Source organism: Stegodyphus dumicola, chromosome 3 (genome assembly GCF_044657685.1).
Source record: "Stegodyphus dumicola isolate Sdum_Otavi_A_Nest chromosome 3, ASM4465768v1".
Classification (NCBI taxonomy): Eukaryota; Metazoa; Arthropoda; class Arachnida; order Araneae; family Eresidae; genus Stegodyphus; species Stegodyphus dumicola.
In genome coordinates, this window is record NC_140770.1 from 173,721,247 (window position 1) to 173,743,222 (window position 21,976).

Genomic DNA, 21,976 nt, shown 5'->3' on the forward strand with positions numbered 1-21,976 from the left:
GAAGTCTCAGAACCTTCGTATTCAGGGCTCTGGTATGCTTCAGTGCAGCATGACTCTATACAGTCAAAAGTCGTCAATCCGGACTCGTCGGGACTTCGGCGATTCCGAATTATCGATTTTTCCAGATTATAGATCATCAGTTTAAATCTTGTAAGATGGCATGCAGAAATTCTAAAATTAAAAATATGAAACCGTAATTTATGAAATAAAGAACAATTATGATCTAAAAGGTATCAAAATTTACAAAAAAAAAAAAAAGCTTAATATTTATTTGTTTACTTTATTAAACATTTCTTTCAATGTAAGTTGTTTAAGTTGCTTCATTTTATGTGATAATACTTTCTCTTTAATTCTATAAACAGACATAATTTCTTGTTCAGTTACAAAGTTCCACTGTTCAAGTCCCGTTAATTGCTGTGCCGAGAATACCGACTAACTTGTCAATCGAAATTTTTTCGTTTTCACTAACCTCTCTGTCATATTCTTCATGTCTTTATCCATTTTTTGCAGCAATTCCACTTTTTGTTTGTTGGACATCGAAATATACTTTCGTTTTGTAGATCCTTTGGAAGTTCCAGCATCGGAAATTCTATTTGACATAATCGAAAGTTCAAGTTTACTTTTATAAAATTGCTCTTACAGTCTGCAAAAAATAATAAGCAGGATCCAATTCGAAGATTAAGGAACAACGCAATCATTAACATTAACTGAAATAGATAATTAGATAATTTTAGCTTACACCGTCCGTTATACATTAAACGCGCAAGCGAAAATGTATTCGGCACTTGCGCACACGCATATGCGCAGTAGTCAAGGTCTTACGCGCACGCGTAAAACGCCTGTGCGCATGTGCCAATGCGGCGCATGCGCAGAAAGTTTTTAGCTTTGAGATCTGGATTATGGGTGTCCGAATTAACGACTTTTTACTGTATTTCATAAAATGATATTTGTTGAAGCATTTTAAGTTGAGAGTCTCTGTACAACTTTTTGTGCTCTATATTTCTCTGTATACTTTTGAGAAATTGTATCAGTATGTTGCACATTATTTTTTGTTTGGTGCAATGAGTTATAAAACAAATAATTTAATTTATTAGAAAGAGAATGAACTTTGATATCTTTTCAGATATACTTTGTAAACTTGTAAAACCTAATTGGACAGTTTTTAGAAATAATGGTTTGTAAAAGCATTAGAATATTGCATTTAATTCTTGTAGTCACTGAATGGTCAGGTATAGGGACAGATCTAAAAGGAGTATCAGAGCTTATTTTACAATGAAAATATTTTTATAAAATATGAATAGCATCTATTAATCCAATTCATTAATTTTAATTTGTATCATGTTAACAGTTATTCTGTTTGCTTTTGATGCACTTGAATTTTAAAATATAGGTACATCATTTTTAGAGTAGTTAAATTTTCTTTCTGCTTCTCTCACTTTTATTAAAGCGACGATGCAATATTTTTGTACAATATTTTCTACAATATTCTTTTCATATATCAGAAATTGTTTAGAAATGTGTCTATTTTTTTGCTGGTATTTGAAAGGTTAATTTTACACTGTTGCTATTATGAATTTTTAAAAATTGTTCTTGAAATGAAAGTAAATGTTTTTTTTTTAATTTATTTAATTTTCAGGGTACTTTCATGTATGTTTCTAACCTTCATGATTTTGGGCATCTTATTAATAGTGAATCGTTTGATACTAGCCATGTCCACAATGAACTCTATGAAATATACACCAATCAAGTGGTAAGTGTAGCATGTTGAAAGTAAGGTAATTTTTCTCACTTCATAGATATTTTAATATTTATTCAGATTATTTATTTATTCACTTATTTTATTATATATTTTTTTAAAAATTAGGATTGGGAACATCGATATATCCACGAAAACTATTCAAAAGTACTGGATCCCAGTTATGAAATAGATATGGTATGCAGATATATGCCATGTTATTTATTATAGATTGTTATTTCTTTCTCTGTATATTTTCATATTTAAGTAAATATTTATGATATTAATAATTTGCTATCTTTTGTTTTGGTTGATCTAATATTCAATCTTCTTCAGGCATACATATCTTATGATTTTTCTTGACAGTCCTTGAGAGTATAAATTTAAGAATTATGAGAGGAAATTTTTTCTTAATTTTACTTATTTATATAGCTACCACTGAAATAGCATACACATTATACATTCCATATGAAAAATTAATATTTATATTTAGTGTTTGAGGTATCGTTATTAGTTATGTTTGTAGCATGCCGTAAATAAAATCTATAATGGTTTGCAGTCATGATCTTAACTGAAGATTTTATTGTTCTTGTAGATAATAAATTTCTGCTAAGAACTTTATTAATTGTCCATTTAGGTATCACAGATAAAACATACTTTGAAGAGTAAGTTTGACTTCAAAAAACCTTGCTAAAACAATAGTTATTTTTAACCAGGTAATAATTATAACATTGTAATCATTATAGAACATTCTAAGAAGCTTTTATTGTTCTAGTCAATGAGACAAAATTTTACTGAGAAATTTATCATTTGATTATTATGCATTGCAGCTAAAACTTACCTCGAAGAATGACTCTGGAAAACCTTACTAAAACAGAAATTATTTTTAACCAGGCGATGATCATAATATTATAAGTATCATAGAACACTGCTTGATTATGAGTTGACCATGGTGTATAGTTGTTTTTGGCTTAACATATTTTATTCTGCATATATTAATTTGCATGGTAAATAAATGGTCAACATGTTTGAAAATCTTCACATAGTATTTTTTTTTTTTTTTTTTAAATAGAACATAGGATTTATGGGAATAGTCTCTGTGCTTGTAGTAGGAGAATTTATTTAATAAGTGTAAAATCAGATTTTTATATGATTCTTGTTTTTTTAGTTTAATCCCTTTCGCAAAAAGAAAGCAGACAGATAAGGTTCTGGAAAGTGATTAAAGTTGGCAGATTTGAGTATCTATGCAAATTTTGCATGTAATGATGGAACTTCATGAATTTCTTTCAATAAAGCTTAATGAATATCCCCACCCAATGGTAAATATTGCTTTATAGGAACTGTAAAAGTTATCAAAATTCATTCCTGTTTTAAATAATATTTTTTTAAACTTATTCTAATTTCATTGCTTTACTGTGAGTTTATGGAAGTAGTGTGGGTGTATCTGATTGTACCTAAGAAATTACGCTAGTGACCGTTTTTATTAAAACACCATTAAGAAAAGATTTGTCAGAACTGAAATTACATATATAGAATGGTAAGAGATATAAGTAATTAGCAATACATATCATGAGCATCAATTACATCACATGTGAGCAGCATAAAAGGAACAAGTTTTTCCATACAGGACTCAAATTTACTCATTTTCCTGTCTTAAAAGTCTAAGCATACTTCATTAAGATGATGAAACTCAAGCCAATTCATGTCCAAATTTTCTTCTTATTCACAGTCGTAGTTCATTGTAAGAATCTTTCTTTACTTTTTAAAAGAGAAGAGCATAATTTAAAACATCTTCCTTTTTTTTTTTTTTTTTTTTTTTTTTATATATATATATATATATATTCTGTGTGTGTGTGTGTGTTTGTGAAATAACTAATTGTTTAGTTTCCTTACATTTCCAGTTATTGCCAAGTGCCATTAAACAGTATAACAGTTGAAAATTGTACATTTAGTGTCTGAGGGATCTCTTATGCAGTTTATCATGCTAGTTTGATTAAATCCTGTAATTTATTTAAATAAATGGAAGAAGGATGATGGCCACATGTTCATTGTTGTATTCTTAGATCTCCTGAGTGAAATTTTGTAAACCAGTGGCATGGGGAACTGCCAGTAGTTGTTCCTTCACCGAATGTTTTATTGATGTTTTTTACTGCAGTTACTGCAGGATTTCCCAAGTTTGAATGAATAAAGTATGACAACGGTAACTGGATGGTTTCTATGATTTGATTTGATATTGGTAATATAGAAATAAATACTTCTTTTGCATCAACTATGAGAGAACTTTTCGTAAAACTTTTTCTGCAACCAGAGAAACGTGACATCATCAAGAATTCTGTGGGATTTTTTTCAGCAATTTCTTCATTACAGAACATATTGAAAAGTAATTTAAGCAATTACATGCAAACGTTATCAGGCTGCTTACTAAACACGCAGCGAATTATCCCAGAAATTTACATTTTTATTTTTATCAGAGCTAATACAGATAAGATGCTGCATATGAAACCTTTTCATATGGCCTTTGTGAAAAGGTAAGTATTTTTTTAAATTGTATTTCGGACTTTCAGTTGTATACTTTTATTTCAGACCCTCCCCCCACCAAAAAAAAGAAGAAAAAAAGAAAAAAAAAGAAAGAAAGAAAAAAAAAAAAAAGAAGCGTGATCACTTAGAAATGAATAGTTTGATGTATTTCTAATTCATTTAAATATGCATGAAATATAATAGTTTGAAAAACATTTATATTATTTAACATTACTACTTAATAATGTTACTGTACCTGGTACAGCACTGGAAAATGTGGAAACAGATTTATATTTTGAATTTTAGATGACTGTAATGAAACCTTAAGATGGTTATCTATACTTTCAGAAGGTTTTGGTTTTCTGTTAAATTGATCTCTTAAGAGGGTGATATTCAGTTAACAGTGTTTATGTTTTAAGAAAAACTGGTCAGAGGTGATTATTTATTAACAGTAATCACATGAACGGTTTCTATGTAATTACTTTGCTATGAAATATTGCATTATTTATTATTTTTTCTTGTATTTGGTAGCCTTGCCCTGATGTTTATTGGTTCCCAGTCGTTACTCCAATATTCTGCAAGCATTTAATAGAAGAAATGGAAAATTTTGGTCAGTGGTCTGATGGATCAAACAATGTAAAGACTTTTTTTGTTTCGTTTTTGTTCAACCTTTTTAATTTTACTCCGAATTTATATCATTTAAAAAATGTATATTTAATTATTTCTTTATAGGATCCTCGTCTAGCTGGAGGTTATGAAAATGTACCAACAAGAGATATTCACATGAATCAAGTTGGCCTTGAACAGCAGTGGCTTTATTTTCTTCGAGAATATATAAGACCTGTCCAAGAGAAAGTTTTCTTAGGGTATACTCATGATGTAAGTTCATTATATCTATTTTATTTAGCTCAATGTTTTCCAAGCAAAGCTGCATAATTTACATTTTAAAATTACATAGCTTTGTGAAAGTTTGTTTCATTTCTTTAGTGGAATTTTAATTTACATAGTTAATGTTATCTTTTGACACTTTCACATTATTGTAAGTGGTATTTTAAAGAGCTAAATAAACGTACCAGTTGAAGAGAAAACTTGAAATTTTTATTGCAGTTTCAATTAATAAAAGTATTTTTCTGTTTTTACAGATAAAGCAAAATAACTCCTAAAAAAATTAAAAACAATGCTGTAATTCTTTTTAATGCAAGAATGAATTTTGCAATTTTTGTTTTAAAAGTGTAGTCTAAAATTTATAACTTCAGAACATAAAGGTTGTAAGCATGCAATATGATTGCTAAATTGCTGATGGAGTAAAAGTTAATATCATTGTGTGCACCATGCTCGAAGCACGTTGTTGTAATTCTCAACCATTTCTTGGCCTCTTATAGTGACAGTATTAACCCTTCAAGGGTTATGGATGTAAAATTCTGTATAGTATAGTGGCTTTCAATTTGTTACACCCAGAAATTTCTGTCAGCTTCTGAGAATCCCGTTTTGGTTTGAATGTGTATTGGAAGCAAAGGAATCAAGATATAATGTGAGAGTATCATTTTGAAGTTATAAAAAATATCACTTATTGATAGTATTATGGCAAACTTCAGGATCTAAAGGCCAAACTCTTAACACTCAAAAGGTTAAAGAAGAACACATTACTGAATATTCTAGAAAAATCAGTCATGTAATTGTAAAAGTACAGTACCTCACAATAAAGGACACTCAGCAGACATTTTATCCCTTTGTCTCGTATCGAGAGGGTACATACTAAAAATTGTAGTTTCATCAGAAATTCAAGTTGTATCAAGCTTTAAATAAATGATGTTTAATAGGTAACATAGTCGCAAGAGTTTATTTGAAGTTAATGAAAACTATTTATTAAAAAAGTTTAATTATTGCAAAAATGTGTGAAATAAACAACAGAGTTGTAATTACAGAAATTTAGTGAAAATAATCCATTACACCGGTTTTCTTGAAAATCTGTGCATTGCAAACATATTTTTCCATGTGGATTTTAAAGTCACTGATAATATTTAAGTGCTTCATGTCACTTACAGTTATGATTTTTTTTTTTTTTTTTTTCTAATTAGGAGGTGTACTTTAGAGCATTTGTATAGTTTTTTGTGCCACATTTTATATCTGGCTCTTTCTCTGTGAATTAGAAAAGTATTGCAGATCATCTTAGTTTGAGTGTATAAAAGTACGAAAGTCTCATAACTGTAATTTTTACATTTTAATCTGAAATAATTACTAATTACTTTTTCAAAACTGAAAATTATCTGCTTTCTTATGTGCAAATCTATGTTTGCTAAGTTTGATGGTTTATCTGAAGTTTTTAGTGATAGTGAAATAGTGAATACGGTTTTACATGAGTATAATCTTGTAGTAATTTATCAAATTCAGACTGTATTAACGTATTTTGTGTTTCAACTTAAGAAATTTTTAGGATTGTTTTATTTTATATGGGTGTATTAAATCTAAGACTTTTTAGTGGTTTGATAAGTATTCTGGCTTTTCTTTTAACATTCTTTTCCTTTATATTAATAATGCATGTCTACATATCTATCCTCTTCCTACTATTTGAAGCATTATTTATCTTTACCTATGTAATAATCTATCGTAATCTAATATCTGTAGAAAGAATACATACAATGAGAAACATTTTTCATTCTAAACTTATGCAACAAATAGTTACAAAAGTTTACTATTTTCTAGAATTTATGAATTTTATAAGATTCTGTGAATAAGATCTCATTTTTCAAAAATATATATTGATCAATACTTTTCACAACAATCTGCATTGCACTGCACTTAATATATTAACATCAGAAACTTTTTCTGAATGGATATTTCTGTTTTAGTTATGTACAATTGCAAAAATTTTGCTCTTCAATTTGTGTATGGCCCCTGAATGTGATATGAAACATTAAATATATCTATCAATTTTTGTCATATGGGAATCAAACTTTTTGTGTTTTATTTTTTGTAATGAATATATAGTTTTCCTAAACGTTATATATGAATATAAAGTTTTCCTAAACCTAATTATAGACATCACTAGACCATATAAAACAGTTAATTTCATAATTTTTACGAAGTTGATTTTTTAAATACAGTCAAAAGTCATTAATCCGGACTCGTCGGGACTTCGGCGATTCCGGATTATCGATTTTTCCGGATTATAGATCATCAGTTTAAATCTGGTAAAATGGCATGCAGAAATTATAAAATAAAAAATATGAAACCATAATTTACGAAATAAAGAACAATTATGATCTAAAGTGTATCAAAATTTAAAAAAAAAAGCTTATTATTTATTTGTTTACTTTATTAAACATTTCTTTCAATGTAAGTTGTTTAAGTTGCTTCGTTTTTTATGTGATAATACATTCTCTTTAATTCTATAAACAGACATAATTTCTTGTTCAGTTACAAAGTTCCGCTGTTTAAGTCCTATAATTGCTGTGTCAAGAATACCGACTAATTTGTTAATCGAAATTTTTTCGTTTTCAATAACCTCTGTCACTTTCTTTGCTATCGGAAGAGAATTATAATGACGAGGCATTTGATTTAAATCATATCAAAGACGGAGTACGTCGAAATGAAATACTACATTTAGTAGCAATTATAAGCCAAATAAAATAAAAACATCTGGCCTGAAGATAAAGGTAGTGCAGACAGATCAACTTCCAATTCATTGCGCACCCCGCCACAGCGTTAAAGATAAACAAAGTTTAGATAAACAAATGTTAAAGTTTAGATAAGCAAACGTTAAAGTTTAGATAAACAAAGGATATGCCTTTATCCATTTTTTGCAGCAATTCCACTTTTTGTTTAATGGACTCCGAAACATTCTTTCGCTTTGTAGATCCATTACATATTAGTAAATATAAATCGGAAATTCTATTTGACAATCAAAAGTTCAAGCTTACTTTTATAAAATTGCTCTAACAATCTGCAAAAAATAATAACCCAGATCTCATTCGAAGATTAAGGAACAACGCAATCTGCAACATTAACCGAAATAGATAATTAGATAATTTTTGCTTAGCTTATACCATCCGTTATACATTAAACGCGCATTTGTAAACGTATTTTGCGCACACGCACACGCAAATTCGCAGCCGTAAAGGTCGCATTGACGCATGCGCAGAAAGTTTGTAGCTTTGAGGTCCGGATTATGGGTGTCCGAATTAATGACTTTTGACTGTATAATAATATTTACACCATTTAAAATATTTTTGCGATTGGAAGTATATGTCTAGAATCTGTGGTTACAAAAATAAAAGCAGTATAAAGGATTTGTAAAGAGTGTAATAATATTTTTGGTCTGAATTTAATTCAGTAACTACACTGGTGTGCAAAAATTAAGGACGAGACGGTTTTTTCAATATTTTGTACAAAAGCTTTCCAAATCAACATATTTAATACCGTAAGATCCCCAATACGTAAGGACATGAGTAATGTAAGCAACACTTACTAAAAGAGAAATTAGAGGGATAAAAAGAAGCTTTATTGAAAAAGTAGCATGGAGCGCAATGCGACTGAAGGCCGAAACATCCCTCTGATGGGTGTCCAGCAAGAAACATCCGGTCTTTAGTAGGGGATATGATCTCTCCTGACTGCTAGGCAGGTTTCACAGCGTCTGCCCATGCTGAGAATGAGGGTGTCAATGAGTTGTTGAGGCATTGCTGCCCATTCGTCTTGCAGCGCCAATCGAAGCTCTGGAATCGTTACTGGTGGTAAGGTACGAGCTGCTGCCTAGAAAATCCCATACATGCTCGATGGGATTGAGATCCGGAGATCGTGCCGGCCAATCCATACGTTCAATATCCTCACTCTCTAAGAGCTGTACGGAAGCTACTGTGCGATGACATGGTGCATTGTCGTCCATGAAAAGGAACTGCGGCCCCATAGCGCCTCTAAAAAGACGCACATATGGAAGAAGAATCTCGTTACAATAACGGGTCCCATTGTCTGAACCTGCGTCGAAGATGTGAAGGTCTGTACGACTACCAAGCATGATGCCTCCCCAAACGAGAACACCACCACCTCCATACCTGTCCCTTTCAATGATGTTCGAGGGATGATTGCGGCTTCCCCGCTCTCTCCAGATGAGTATGCGATAAGAATTGCTACTCAGACTGAATCTGCTCTCATCTGTAAAGAGTACTCGTCCCCATTCATTGTCTCTCCAATTCTGGTGTTCCCGGCACCACAGAGAACGCCTTCTCCGATGGGCAGGCGTTAGAGGCACACACCGTACAGGGCATCCTGCAAACAGACCACCACCGTGCAGTCTTCTGGCCACGGTAAAACGCGATATCTGTCGTCCAGTCGCCGGTGTCGTGTGTCTAGCGATTTCTCCCGCTGTCTGCCGCCTGTTTCTTCTGGCCTGTAAGGCAATACACCGGTCATCTGCGGGTGTGGTTCCTCGTGGACGACCACTACTAAACCCCCGGATAGATGTTCCTGTAGTTTGAAATTGTCCCCAAAGTCGTGAAACGATGCTGTGAGCAATTCCGAACTCTGCAGCCACACTTGTCACACTGCTCCCTTCCTCCAACTTCCCAATAATTTGACTTCGGGTAAAAGCATCCAGATGTCGTCTAACAGATTGATTATTCGCCATTTCTCGCTGAGGCAGCAACTCGGTGTGAATTTAACTGCTATACGGCGTGCAATCTCTTTGCCAGAAATACTGATCTTACACCGACAACATGCTTTATACTACTCAGACACTATCCCCATTACGTCTACCTGCATATCTGCGCATGTGCTACCGTACATCACCTTACTTAATCTCCTGATTGGTCTTTCTGTCCACTCTGCCTCTTTGTTCAGCTGATATGCTAATTTTTCGACTTCGTCCTTAATTTTTGCACACCAGTGTATAAAGGCAGACACATTAGTGACATGAATATGTAAATATTATTTAAGCAGATCTTAACTGGAGGGTGGGGTCATACTACAATTATTTCTTCAGTATTTTATTGTTTTTTGTCCTCTGAGACGCGTGCTTAAGGCACATGGTCTAGCATCATAGTCATACATAATTTTTAAAATGTTAGATTTCTGCTATTTGGATAAATATCGACAGAGTTTTAAAAGAGTGATATTATTGTCTGACATTAAAAATCTCTTATAAAAATTATTATTTATCAAACTTTTATAACAAGAATGCTGCTATCATCCATTTTTTATGCAAAGGTACAAAGAAGAACTGTCTCTAATCCTTATGGTTTAGTCTAATCTTTTGGTTACCTCATTTTTCTAAATTTATATCTTCTTTTTATGTTCTTTTGGTATGGTCTTCATACATTTCATGCTTTAAGGAATTTGATCTGGTATTAAAGTTTTTTGGAGGGGAAAGTATGCATTTTAAAAATAATTTACAAACTGATTTTTCTTCGCTTGCAAAATTCTGGTCGTTATCATATATTTGTAGTATAATACTGCTATGTAGGAACATCATGATCAAGTGGAACTTGGCTCAAAATGGATTGACTTTCTGAGAGAATATAATAAGCACTATGCACAAACTGTTTTTAGTGTCAACTATGAAGATGTAAGTAAATTAATTAAAAATTTAGGACTGGGGTAATCAGTGAATTGGAGTGGTGATGGTTGACTTCTCTACTGGCTGTGGTATCTTATGAGCTCTTTTGGTATTGGACTTCCCCTTTTTTTTTAATTACTGGGAATTGTGTTGTAAAATTTTCTATCTTGACATACATATGCATCTTTTTTTTAATTTTGTGATATGTATAATTGATTATTCATCTTTTCGTGGTGCATTTTAACTATGACGTATGACCACAGAGTTTAAGCTTTTTTGGAATTAATGAATGGAAATAAATGCTAATTATAAAAATTTTTAAATAAATCAAATAAGGATTTTATTTCGTTTTTGAATATCCTTAAAACCTATTAGACTTTTGTACAATTTTCTCCCATCTGGAAAAAAAAGTGTTAAAGAAAGAGAGAAAGAAAAATTGTTGAAATTTTAATTTTGTTTCTTTTCAGGAAGCATTATGGAAAGCAAATAAAGTTATGTGCATTTTGTATATGAATAACATTTTAAGATATTATAAAAGTTGGAAATCAGGGTTGGGGAAGTTTTCTTATTTATAATTAAATTTTTACATTGGTTTTACTCCTTTATGCAATTTTTTTTTATTTTACAACCATATTTTGAATATAGATTAATTTCTTGAAAATTTCAATCTCCAAGTTTATATTTTATCTCAAAATATATCACTTTAGGAAAGAAATAATTCATGTATGTTTAATATGTAATCAATATGTACAAAGATTGGAACTTTAATAGTGGCAACTATTTATGTGCAACAGAACTACATATCCTCTGTGAAATTTTTACTGCATATTTTGTAATAATAAATATTGTGTATGATTCGAGGTCAGTAATACAAGAGTTAGTGGTTAACTGTAGTATACTTGTAGCAATATTTCTTCTGCTGATGATTTGAATAGAAAAATCTGCTGCCTGAAGGATCTCTGGAGCAGTTCAAAAGTCAGTGACATGTAGACGAAGTAATTCATCATAGAAGTCAAATCATTCATTCACTGGATTATGTCAGGAAAGTATGGTGAAGGGTAGAGCATTTCTTATCCAAGAATTGTGCTATGTGCACCTTGTGTATTGTCTTGAAAAATGGTGGAAGGATTCTACAGTGTCAAACTTCATTTACAGTGCTGTCACTGGTTAAATTCTAAAAATGAACTGTAATATTTTCACATTGACAATCTGTCTTTGATGTATATGTATTGGTATAACATCATCACAATTATGCAAGAGAGTTGTCATGATGTTTCCACTGCCAAGGTTCTGATGAATTTCTAATTTTTGTGGCTACCTGTAACAATGCCACTTGCTCAAATGATAGATTTGATTTTGGCTTTTACAATCTGGCCTGTGTCTTATCCAGCCTTGTGATATAATCTAAGAAAGCTTCTTCGTCATGCTGGTAGTTCTATCAGTGGTTTGAGCAACAACATATTAAAAAGAACTCTGTTCTTGTCCTAACACATATGTATAGTATTGAGAAAGAAAACTCATTTGTTGGGAGGTAGGTTAGATATTGGAGTAATTTATGATATTAATGCGAAACTCTTGTTTCATTCACTGTATATATACCTGTTACCACTTTTAAAGCTCCAAGCCATGTATGTAACTATTATCAAATAGTTTTTCGTTTTACATCAATTAAATGTACACTGCTCGACATTGAAAATGCAACACCAAGAAGGAGTGGTCAGAAAGCAATGAAATTTGGAAAAAAAGACAGAGACAGCAAGCAGCAATAAGTGATCTTTATTTCAAAATGATAATCAGAATACAGAGCGAGAATGGCGTCGACTCAGTAGGATGTAGGACCACCGCGGACAGCAATGCACGAAGAAACACGTCTAGGCATAGAGTCAGTAAGAGTGCAGATGGTGCCCTGAGGGATGACTCTCCATTCCCTTTCAACCATTTGCCACAGTTTGTCTTCTGAACGAGGCAGGGGCAGAGTCTGCAAACGACATCCAATCACATCTCACACATGTTCGATTGGTGACAGGTCAGAAGAGTATGATGGCCAGGGAAGCACCTGTATACCTTGCAGAGCATGTTGACAGATGCGAGCACTGTGTGTTCGGGTGTTATCCTGCTGACAAATTGCATTAGGCAGCCCCTGAAGGTAGGGGATTGCCACCAGTACATTATCAAGTATTGTTGGGCCATCATAGTGCTCTGAATACAAACTAGAGGTGACCTGGAATCGTAGGCAATAGTGCCCCAAATCATTATGCCACGTTGTCGCGTGGTGGAGCGTTCCACAGTTACTGCCGGATTAGATCTGTCTCCACGTCGACGCCACACACGTATGCGGCGACTGTCACTGGATAAACAGAAGTGTAACTCGTCTCAGACACAAAGTTTCACCATTCTGTCATCCACCTCGCTCCAGTCTGGCACCATTCTAAACGTTGGCGTCTATGCTGTGGGGTCAATGGCAGTCTTCCTTAACAGATGCCGTCAGTGCAGGACACGTTCAACTAATCCACGGGAAATGGTTCTGGTCAACACGGGTACATCCAGAGTATCTTGCACATGTTGCAGAATCGCGGTACAAGTCACTTGTGGAACCACCACAGCTTATTGGCGGATGCGTCGATCCATGCGGGCTGATGTCACTTTGGCTGCACCTGCACCCCTCCTTCTTCCCAAATTTCCTTGTACCAACCATGTTCGCCATAGCTGATGCACCATGCTCGCATCCATGTGGGTATCAGCTGCGATTTGATGTAAGGACCAACTCGCCCTTCTCAGTCCGATCACCATACCCCTCGGAAAACCGTCTATATGCTGGAAGTGCCTTCGTTGATGGCGGCCTGGAATTCTCTCCCATTACACCTTTCTTCCAGGACAAAAACCAACTTTTTTCTGGCAGAAATAACGCCACGAATATTGCCCCTTCTTCACGTTCCTTCCTTTATATCTTACTTCACATGCGTCGGAGAGCTGTGCATTTCACACCATTTACATAACTCGGTGACATGTGTATACTCTAAAATTTGCATAAATTTCTGACCACTCCTTCTCGGTGTTGCATTTTCAATGTCGAGCATGTGCATGTGAATATTGGTGCAGGCAATTTTTTTTCATTATGGTCATATGTACTTGTTATTTTGAATTGTGATTTTCCTTTGAATGAGGCAGTTTTAATTGGCCTCATTATTTAGAGAAAATTATGCAGAAAGGCTGAGAGTAATTCCCCTGCCAATGTGTGTAAGTAATGTAACGTAAGAATAAAAAATAAGAATGTCATGAGCGTAAGCCAAGGGATGCAAGGAGGTGCATTTGCACTCTAAACTAATACAGTTTTTTTCCTGCTCAGATATTAACTAGCAAAAGCTTTTGACCAAAAAAAAATTGTTCTCTTTCCATTCTATTCAAATTTTTCATTGTTCATTGCTTTTAATCTGTGCTCATGTTAAAATATACAAATGAATAGTGGGTAATTGGTTGTTATTTCAGGAGTTTTCTGTTAACCGTATTGGCTTTTTGTCCTACTAATAGACAAATGAATATCATTTTCTCAATACTCTGAAAAAGGGAGAGGGGAAGGATCAAGGGAAGATTGCACTGGGTGGTAAAATGCCTAGCATTGGTCCTGTATTTAACACATGCTTATACCACTTTTTGAAGTGAAAAGTAAGTAAGAATTGAAACTAAATGTAACCAAATTATTCCTCCATTCCCCCCTTGTGACCTCGCATCTGTTAGCATAATTCACAGCCACTTTAAATGCCTGCTGAAGTTTAATGTTTCCTTTGCAATTTATATGTCCATAACTTAAACTTATATCTGCTAAAAAAGAAGGATCAAATCAAATCTTTTGATCTTGAAATCCCTCACTATTACAAACAACATGATAATAAAAAACTAAATAATTTTTAAAATGCTGCCAAAATCTGATAAAGCTGCTTATTTTTACTAAATACCTACATAGCTGCTTTTTTGTACTAAATAGTAAAAAAAACTTGCTTTGAATTTTGAAACATTTCTTTAGAATAGCGTAAAGTCATAGCAGATACATGAAAATTTTCAAGAAAGTCTAGTTGGCAGAAGAATGAAAAACTGGTGTCAAGATTTGATCCAAATAAACAGAGGAACCAAGCAAAATATAACATTTAAAAAAATAATAATTCATAAAAAATTAAATTTATCATTTTGATATGATTTGCTAGCTATTTGCATGGAATTTTCTCCCACCTGCATCAAGTCTTCAATTTCTTTATATGTCTGGATCCTCCTGTGATTGATTAGATAAGACTAAATTTTAGGTAATTCAACTCATTTGGAACCCCAAAGGCATGCAAGCTTCCGATGTGTAACATGAATATGAGCTGGCTTCCTTTAAAAATACATCCACAAATGCATCCCTTCCCATAGGCAGATACATGCTTTTATGTCATGAAATAAATAGAAAAATTCGGTTCCTTACATGCTTCATTACTTTTTTATGGCAATAAATTTTGAATGATTTTTTCAGGAATCTCTCTATCATGTAAAAATAAAATTTGGTGTGCTTATATTTTTGTTTTCAGAGTATCAATATTTTGCAGCGATCCACCTGTTCCTTTGCATTTTTATAACCATTTAATCAGCAGCCTGCATGAGATGGAATACTGGTTTCACATAATAATGGCTAATAATAATAGCGGACATAGCAACATTATTCTTTTGCTAACCTTAATAACATTAGTTCTTTCTTTTATGTCAGAGTACTAATTGTTGATTTGAATCTACCATTACTTTTCTGTTATGAAAAATTATTTTACCATATCGTATTAACCCTGGAGTAATACAGTAGTTGCTGAGAACACTAATACTACACTGGGGAACTGTATACCTCCATAGAGTAAAAAAACATTTTAATTAGGTTTGTATTATATATACTCACTCTTTCATTAATAGTGACACTTAAATACAATATTGACTATTACATTGATAGGATTTTTCTGAACAACTATGAGTTTCATTTGCATTTTGGACATAAACTAATTTTATGTGTGTTGCAAACAAATTCTTTATATCTCTCACACTTTACTGTAGTTTTTCTGTCATTTTTTCTAGGACAAACACTGCAACGTACCCCAGTATAGTATTCCAGGGTTAATTTCCACTTCTCATTCAATATTAATTTAAGCTCTCCTAAAATGGAAAATGTCATGTTGAATGATATGTTAAATTAAGATACAGTAACATGCCGAACAAATATTAATCCAGAAGTCAAACAACAAAAATTAGCATTATATTTTTAAATTTTCACAGGAGTAGTTTCGATGGTTTTACCGAACCATATCCTCAGCTGCAAAAGTGCAATTGAACGAGATAAGATATAATGATTAGATAAGATAAGATAAGAAATTTAACCCATACAGGAAATAAGCCATTGGTGCCATCTGTTATCTCAAGAGTGACTGATGGTTGTTTGGATAACTGTAGATATGTTGAGTGTGTATTGAAACTTAGTTCAAGAATGGAAAATGGAAATAGGTAGGATGTTCTGGAGAGATTTAGCTCAGACATGATTAAAATTATTGTAGTATAAGTTAAAAGACAGAAAAAAAAGTTTCAAGAATCTTACTGTTCTCATTTCCAGTTTAAAAAATCTGCTTACTTGTTCATTTGATTACAGCAAAACATGCGAATTTGATTACAGGGAAAGGGATGTCTTCGTAGAAGGTTTTCTAACAGAAACTGTTCCCATAGTCATTTTACATGGATGTTTGTGAAAAATTGCAATAATGCTCATGCAACTAGCTGGTTTGCAATGATTTGAATTCTTGGGCCAGATTACTCATGATCACTGGTCTTTCCAATTCAACACTGGTAGGTATATATTCCAGTACAATTTGATTTCTGAATTCCAGGTCATTTGCATCCCCCTGGTCTAGCTTAGTTTTCCCCTCCTTCTTCTCATTTTTTTTTTTTTTTTTAGTCCAAAGGGGCTTTGTCCCTGAAGGACTATTGTTTTCGTTTTGCGATTTTGCGTCGGACTCATAAACGTTGGTTCACTTTTCAAACTGTTGCCACAAAATGTTAGTCCTGCATTATATTTGAAGAAATTAAATAATGAAAAATCTGCATAAATGATTGTCTATTTCTCGCATTGTGATAAAACAATGGTACATAGAGCCATCGAATTTTGAATGACGAAATCCTACTGCGAATTTGGGCATCTGAAATCCCAAATTTGGAATTTGTTTTATTATAGATTTTATATTTTGTAAAACTTTAACGAATTTTTGATTTACAAACTCAATGCTTTAAAAGCGAGAAATGGCAACGTTATATAGAAAAAAAATACTTTTATCTCCAGCTCGTGAGACTGTGTATATCGGAAATTCTAAAGATATGCTTAATTTAACATTATTTTGCAATATTGCTCTTGAACTGAATTTTATGGTTTAGGTGCAAAGAACATGATATTTAATAAATAAAGGTAACACTCAAAACATTAAAAAAACGCCCCTTTGGACGTAATTTAAAATCTGATTTTTTTTTTTTTTTTTTTTTTTTTTACATCTGAGTTTTTCCTTTCATTTTGGTGTGATCCTTACTTAGTCTCTTAATAGCTTTTGTATTTTTATTTTATTCCTTCTCCTTGTTTTGTTTTCTCTTTCGCCATACTATCTGTTATGTTTTATGAAAATTAGGTCTTAAGCAATAAAAGTTGTTGAATTATAAATTTTCCCTTGCTGAATTTCAAATGTAAAATTAAGAAATAGGAAAACTTGGTAGAAATTATCCCACATCAAATTTGAATTGTTTAATTTTTATTCAGACTTTACAAATTTACTAGAACAGATTTCTTGATCTAATATTTAGTTTAATTAAAAGTATCATTAAAAGATTATTTTATATTTTAAAATCTCCTTGCCCAGTTTTCTGGTTTCAAAACTATTACATAAATAATCATCTTATTTAAAAAATTTCTGATGGTAATTTATCTGAGGATAAAAAGAAAAAGTATTTACATCTAACTTTAATTTTTCTAAGACTTCAAACCATCTGTCTACTCCTAAAATTATTGCAGTTGTCAAGGGAGTGTTTAGATTCAACAGTATATGGGTAAAAAGCAAAGAAATTATTTATCAGTGCTTAGATTCAGCAGTGTATCAGTAAAGGCAAAAAAAATTATTTATCATCCCATTGGTGACATATTGCATTGCCTTATGAATACATTTTCATAAATTTTCATTGTGGATATAGAAGGTATATATTTATTCGTATAAATTTTAAAACAAAATGAGGAATATTCAATTTAGTATTTTGTCGTCTACATTAATTACATATTTTATTTTAGCCACCTAAAGCCATGATGAATTTTGTAGTGAGGTATCGCCCAGATGAGCAACCTTCCTTGAGACCACATCATGATTCATCCACGTATACTATTAATATTGCCTTAAACCGCCCCAAAATTGATTATGAGGTAAATTACAGTTTTCTTTCTTTTAAAAAATGAAATTTTGAGCATCCATTAATTCATTAACATATATCTCACATGACATTATCTTCAGTGCAGATTATAATTTGATTTAATAGGTCTTTTATTGATTATCTTACTTTTCAGAATCAATCTTTGTTAGCAAAATAATTTTCTTATTAAATTTTATTTGATCTGAATTGTCTTAATCCTATGTGGGCATTTGTTGAAATTTTCATGAACATTCAACCAGCGCTTATTCAGTTAATAACCTATATTTAATTTTGTCATACATTATTATTTTTATCATATTTAAAAGTACTTTGATAAATAAAAGCTTTCCATCCCCACACAAGATTTTCTCAGTGAGATAATTTAAAAACTTAGCCAAAGAACATAAAATTTAGTGTAACTAATGAAATATTAGGCATAATAATAGTTCTTTAATACGAATCGTGCATTAAAAATAAATTGATTTAGAGCTTCTCTAAAATGGTTTTGCCAAGCTGACAAAAACCTCCTGGAAGCTCTTGCTTTTTCACATTTCAGAGTTGGCATTTATTGAAGACAATTTTTATAGAACATGCTTTTATATGGATTTTCAGAATGAAATGTGCTAAAGTTTTTTATTTGAAGTTTCATTATTCAGTTCTGCTTTTAGTATGTGTTTAAAGTTGGAATTTCATGAGTAATTGTTGTGTTTTATTTAAGAGTAAAGCATAAAACGTTAGAGCTAGTTGAAGAACTTTTCATTAAGTCAGATGTTTTTAGCATTAGATCACATCATTATTGTTGGTCTGTTTCTTAAAAGTGAGCCCCAAACCAGGAGATGTAAATAAAAAGCATAAATTATTTTTAATACATTTCTAAAAAGGATTGTACTGTGAAGAGGGGTTAAATTTTAATTATGAGAGTGAATATGAATGAATTAATATCTTTAGATGGCATAAATCGATCTTCTTGTGATGGAGCAATTAACTATTTGACATAAACATATGAAATAACAAATTTAATGCTTCTATGTAAGATTAACTACTTTTAAAGAATTTTTTCATTAAAAATGTGTCATTTCTTTACTTCTAAATATTTAATTTAGTTCTATATGTGTATGCAGGAACTAAGCAAAAATAAGTTTAAATTATTTTCATTTACATCATGTTTGTATGTACTATTCCTAAAAGCGTGTCTTTAAGTAATTCATAATTGAGTGTTTTTATTTTATTTTATTTGAAAGAATTTCCTGTTAAATTGCAATATGAATAATTCTTGAGTAAATTTATAAATGAAGGGGAGGAAGATTCCAAAACAAGGTTGAAAATTATTTGTTTTGTATGCGATTCTTTTGCTTTTTAGATTTATCTAAATTTTTGCTTATATTTTAGGGAGGTGGTTGCCGTTTCATTCGCTACAACTGCAGTGCGACAGATTTAAGATTAGGGTGGTCTCTCATGCATCCTGGACGCCTTACTCACTACCATGAAGGTCTTCCTGTTACAAATGGAACTCGCTATATCATGATATCATTTGTTGATCCATAATGTGCCAAATTTCCCAAAAAAATAATAATAATGGTAGCTTATAGACTTTTGTGAGAATGGCAAAAGCTGCCAATCTTCATTTGGTCACAAGGCAATTAATTTTCTACAGTTGATGAAAATTATAAAACTACAATGACTTGGACAAATTAGCTGGTACTAGCTTAATGCTTTATTTTATGCTTCAACTTTTAAATGAGTAACTCACAAAAAAATGTAATTTTTTGTGGAATATTTAGTTGGGCCGATATGTTTGTTCCTAAAATTAATTGTTAAGTAAATGTGTCATGTGACTTTTTAAACTGAATATAACAATTGTGCCTTGGCAATAGCTGCCAGATGCCTCTCTTTATACTTTTTTATCTGTGTTATTTTTCTTCTCCTCAGAGTTAAATGTTTTATTAACTCATATTAATTTATACCTTAAACTCACTACAATATGTTGGAATTTACTATAATGTAAGCCATATAAGGTTTAAAAATGTGATTTAAACACATTTATCTAGTACTTAAATATGTTGTAGATGTACCAAAAGGAATACCATGGATTCCTTTGAATAGTGTAAAGCTATATTTTCTTTCACATTATTATTTGTTATTCGAAGAATTCTATAAAAATATACCGTTAGAAGATAATGGCTGAATATTTGCTTTACTACCATATGCATAAAAAAGCATTTTCTTTGGTTATGTTATTGTGAAATGGATGAATTAATTGGTTGAATTCATTGAGTGCAGACTTTACATTTGCTGTTCATTCTTCACAAATTTATACACAAATAAATATATGTGTGCTCTTCATTTTTCCTTGGCAACTAGCATTTTACGTTTTATTGATGTTGCTATTTATATATTTCAGTCCTATCTACTTACTTTTGTTTAATTTTTGTTACCAAATTATACTTATATCATTTGTATAGTAAATACTTTTATATTTGGTTGAGAAAAAATCAGTGATTGTATAAATTTTTATTCATTGATTGTCTTCTGTTGGTTATCTTCCTTATACTAGAATTAAGGTTGGTTAAATTTTGCATAAAAACAAAACTGAGATTTGAGAAAGTAGCAATAAATAAAGCTTCAACAGAAGAATATATTCATGTTATCAGTTACAGAAATTTTATCATTTAGCTTAAAAATGTAACATTATTCAAAAAAATTTAACACTTGACTTGTTTTTCTTTTAAATGTTGGAAAATTTAAAAAGACAGGTTGCTTAAAATTATGATGGTTGTATATATTTAAAAAATTGTGTTTTTGTGTGTTTGTTGCTGTTTTATTAAATTTTAGTAAAAATATACTTTACTAGCAAAATTTTACATATTAATTTGAGATTCCTATTTAATTTATATATTTGTTATCCAAAGGAAAATAATTAAAAATTCTGAAAAGAATTTTTCTTTTGTATTTTGTTAGAAGTGAATTCTGCAACTGGATTGTACTTTTCACTTGCATTTTTGTTTTAGTGATTTTATTTAATAAATTATTTTGCTTTATTATTTTAAATTCTTCTTATGTTTTTTAAGCAACATTATGTGTAAAAGAATGATATGCACAGATATCATTGTTTACCTTCTTCTTTGTGAAACTTTTCTACTGTAAATTTCCAGTTTTATAAAGAAAATGAATGTTTGATATATCTAAGAATGCTGCAATAAAAATGACTATCTCTTTTTCTTCCTGATTTATTTTATTTTATTATATTATATTTGTTAATTCTGGGAATTAAAAGGAAAAATTTGGTTTCGAAAGAATTTTAATGTAACTTAACGTAATTTTTACTGAACACATTGAAGATATTTGTGTTTGTTGTTTTGAATAAGCATATTTCATTTGTTGAGCAAAAAAAGTTGTAAAAAAAAATACTACCTCTTGACTAAAATATTTACCTCAAGCTGCAAGCCTCATGTACAAATGATTTAGTGAAATAATTGCTCAGTTGCTTCTTGAATAATTGAGCATTCTCCTTCACAGATCTTCACATGGCATTGCTATTTTGAAATGGCACCGAATGCTCATAGTTTGGCGTGTATCCTAGTAAATAAGTGTACTTTCTGGGAGTTATTGTGGTTTTTCTCACAGGTAATGATGATACAAATCAGTGTAACTTAGACATTCCTCCACTAAATCAATCCCTTCTCTTAAGCAGATAATCTTCACATAATGTGCCATAATCAAAATAAATCAGACTAAAT

General features: G+C 31.4%; 1 protein-coding gene across 6 annotated transcripts in view; it reads left to right on the forward strand.

Annotated features, from left to right (window-relative positions):
• Positions 1 to 21,458, forward strand: part of LOC118196474 (multifunctional procollagen lysine hydroxylase and glycosyltransferase LH3-like) — a 118,210-nt gene extending 96,752 nt beyond the window's left edge. For 3 of the 6 annotated variants that reach the window (XM_085813630.1, XM_085813631.1, XM_085813632.1), the window contains 7 exons: positions 1,637 to 1,750; positions 1,865 to 1,933; positions 4,784 to 4,888; positions 4,985 to 5,131; positions 10,707 to 10,808; positions 18,124 to 18,252; positions 19,629 to 21,458. In XM_085813630.1, coding sequence (XP_085669756.1) covers positions 1,637 to 1,750; positions 1,865 to 1,933; positions 4,784 to 4,888; positions 4,985 to 5,131; positions 10,707 to 10,808; positions 18,124 to 18,252; positions 19,629 to 19,784 — 822 coding nt within the window. In that variant the 3' untranslated portion in view covers positions 19,785 to 21,458. The remainder of the gene's footprint in view (positions 1 to 1,636; positions 1,751 to 1,864; positions 1,934 to 4,783; positions 4,889 to 4,984; positions 5,132 to 10,706; positions 10,809 to 18,123; positions 18,253 to 19,628) is intronic. The other 3 variants (XM_085813633.1, XM_085813634.1, XM_085813635.1) reach the window with 1 other exon arrangement.
• The last annotated feature ends 518 nt before the right edge of the window (positions 21,459 to 21,976 follow it).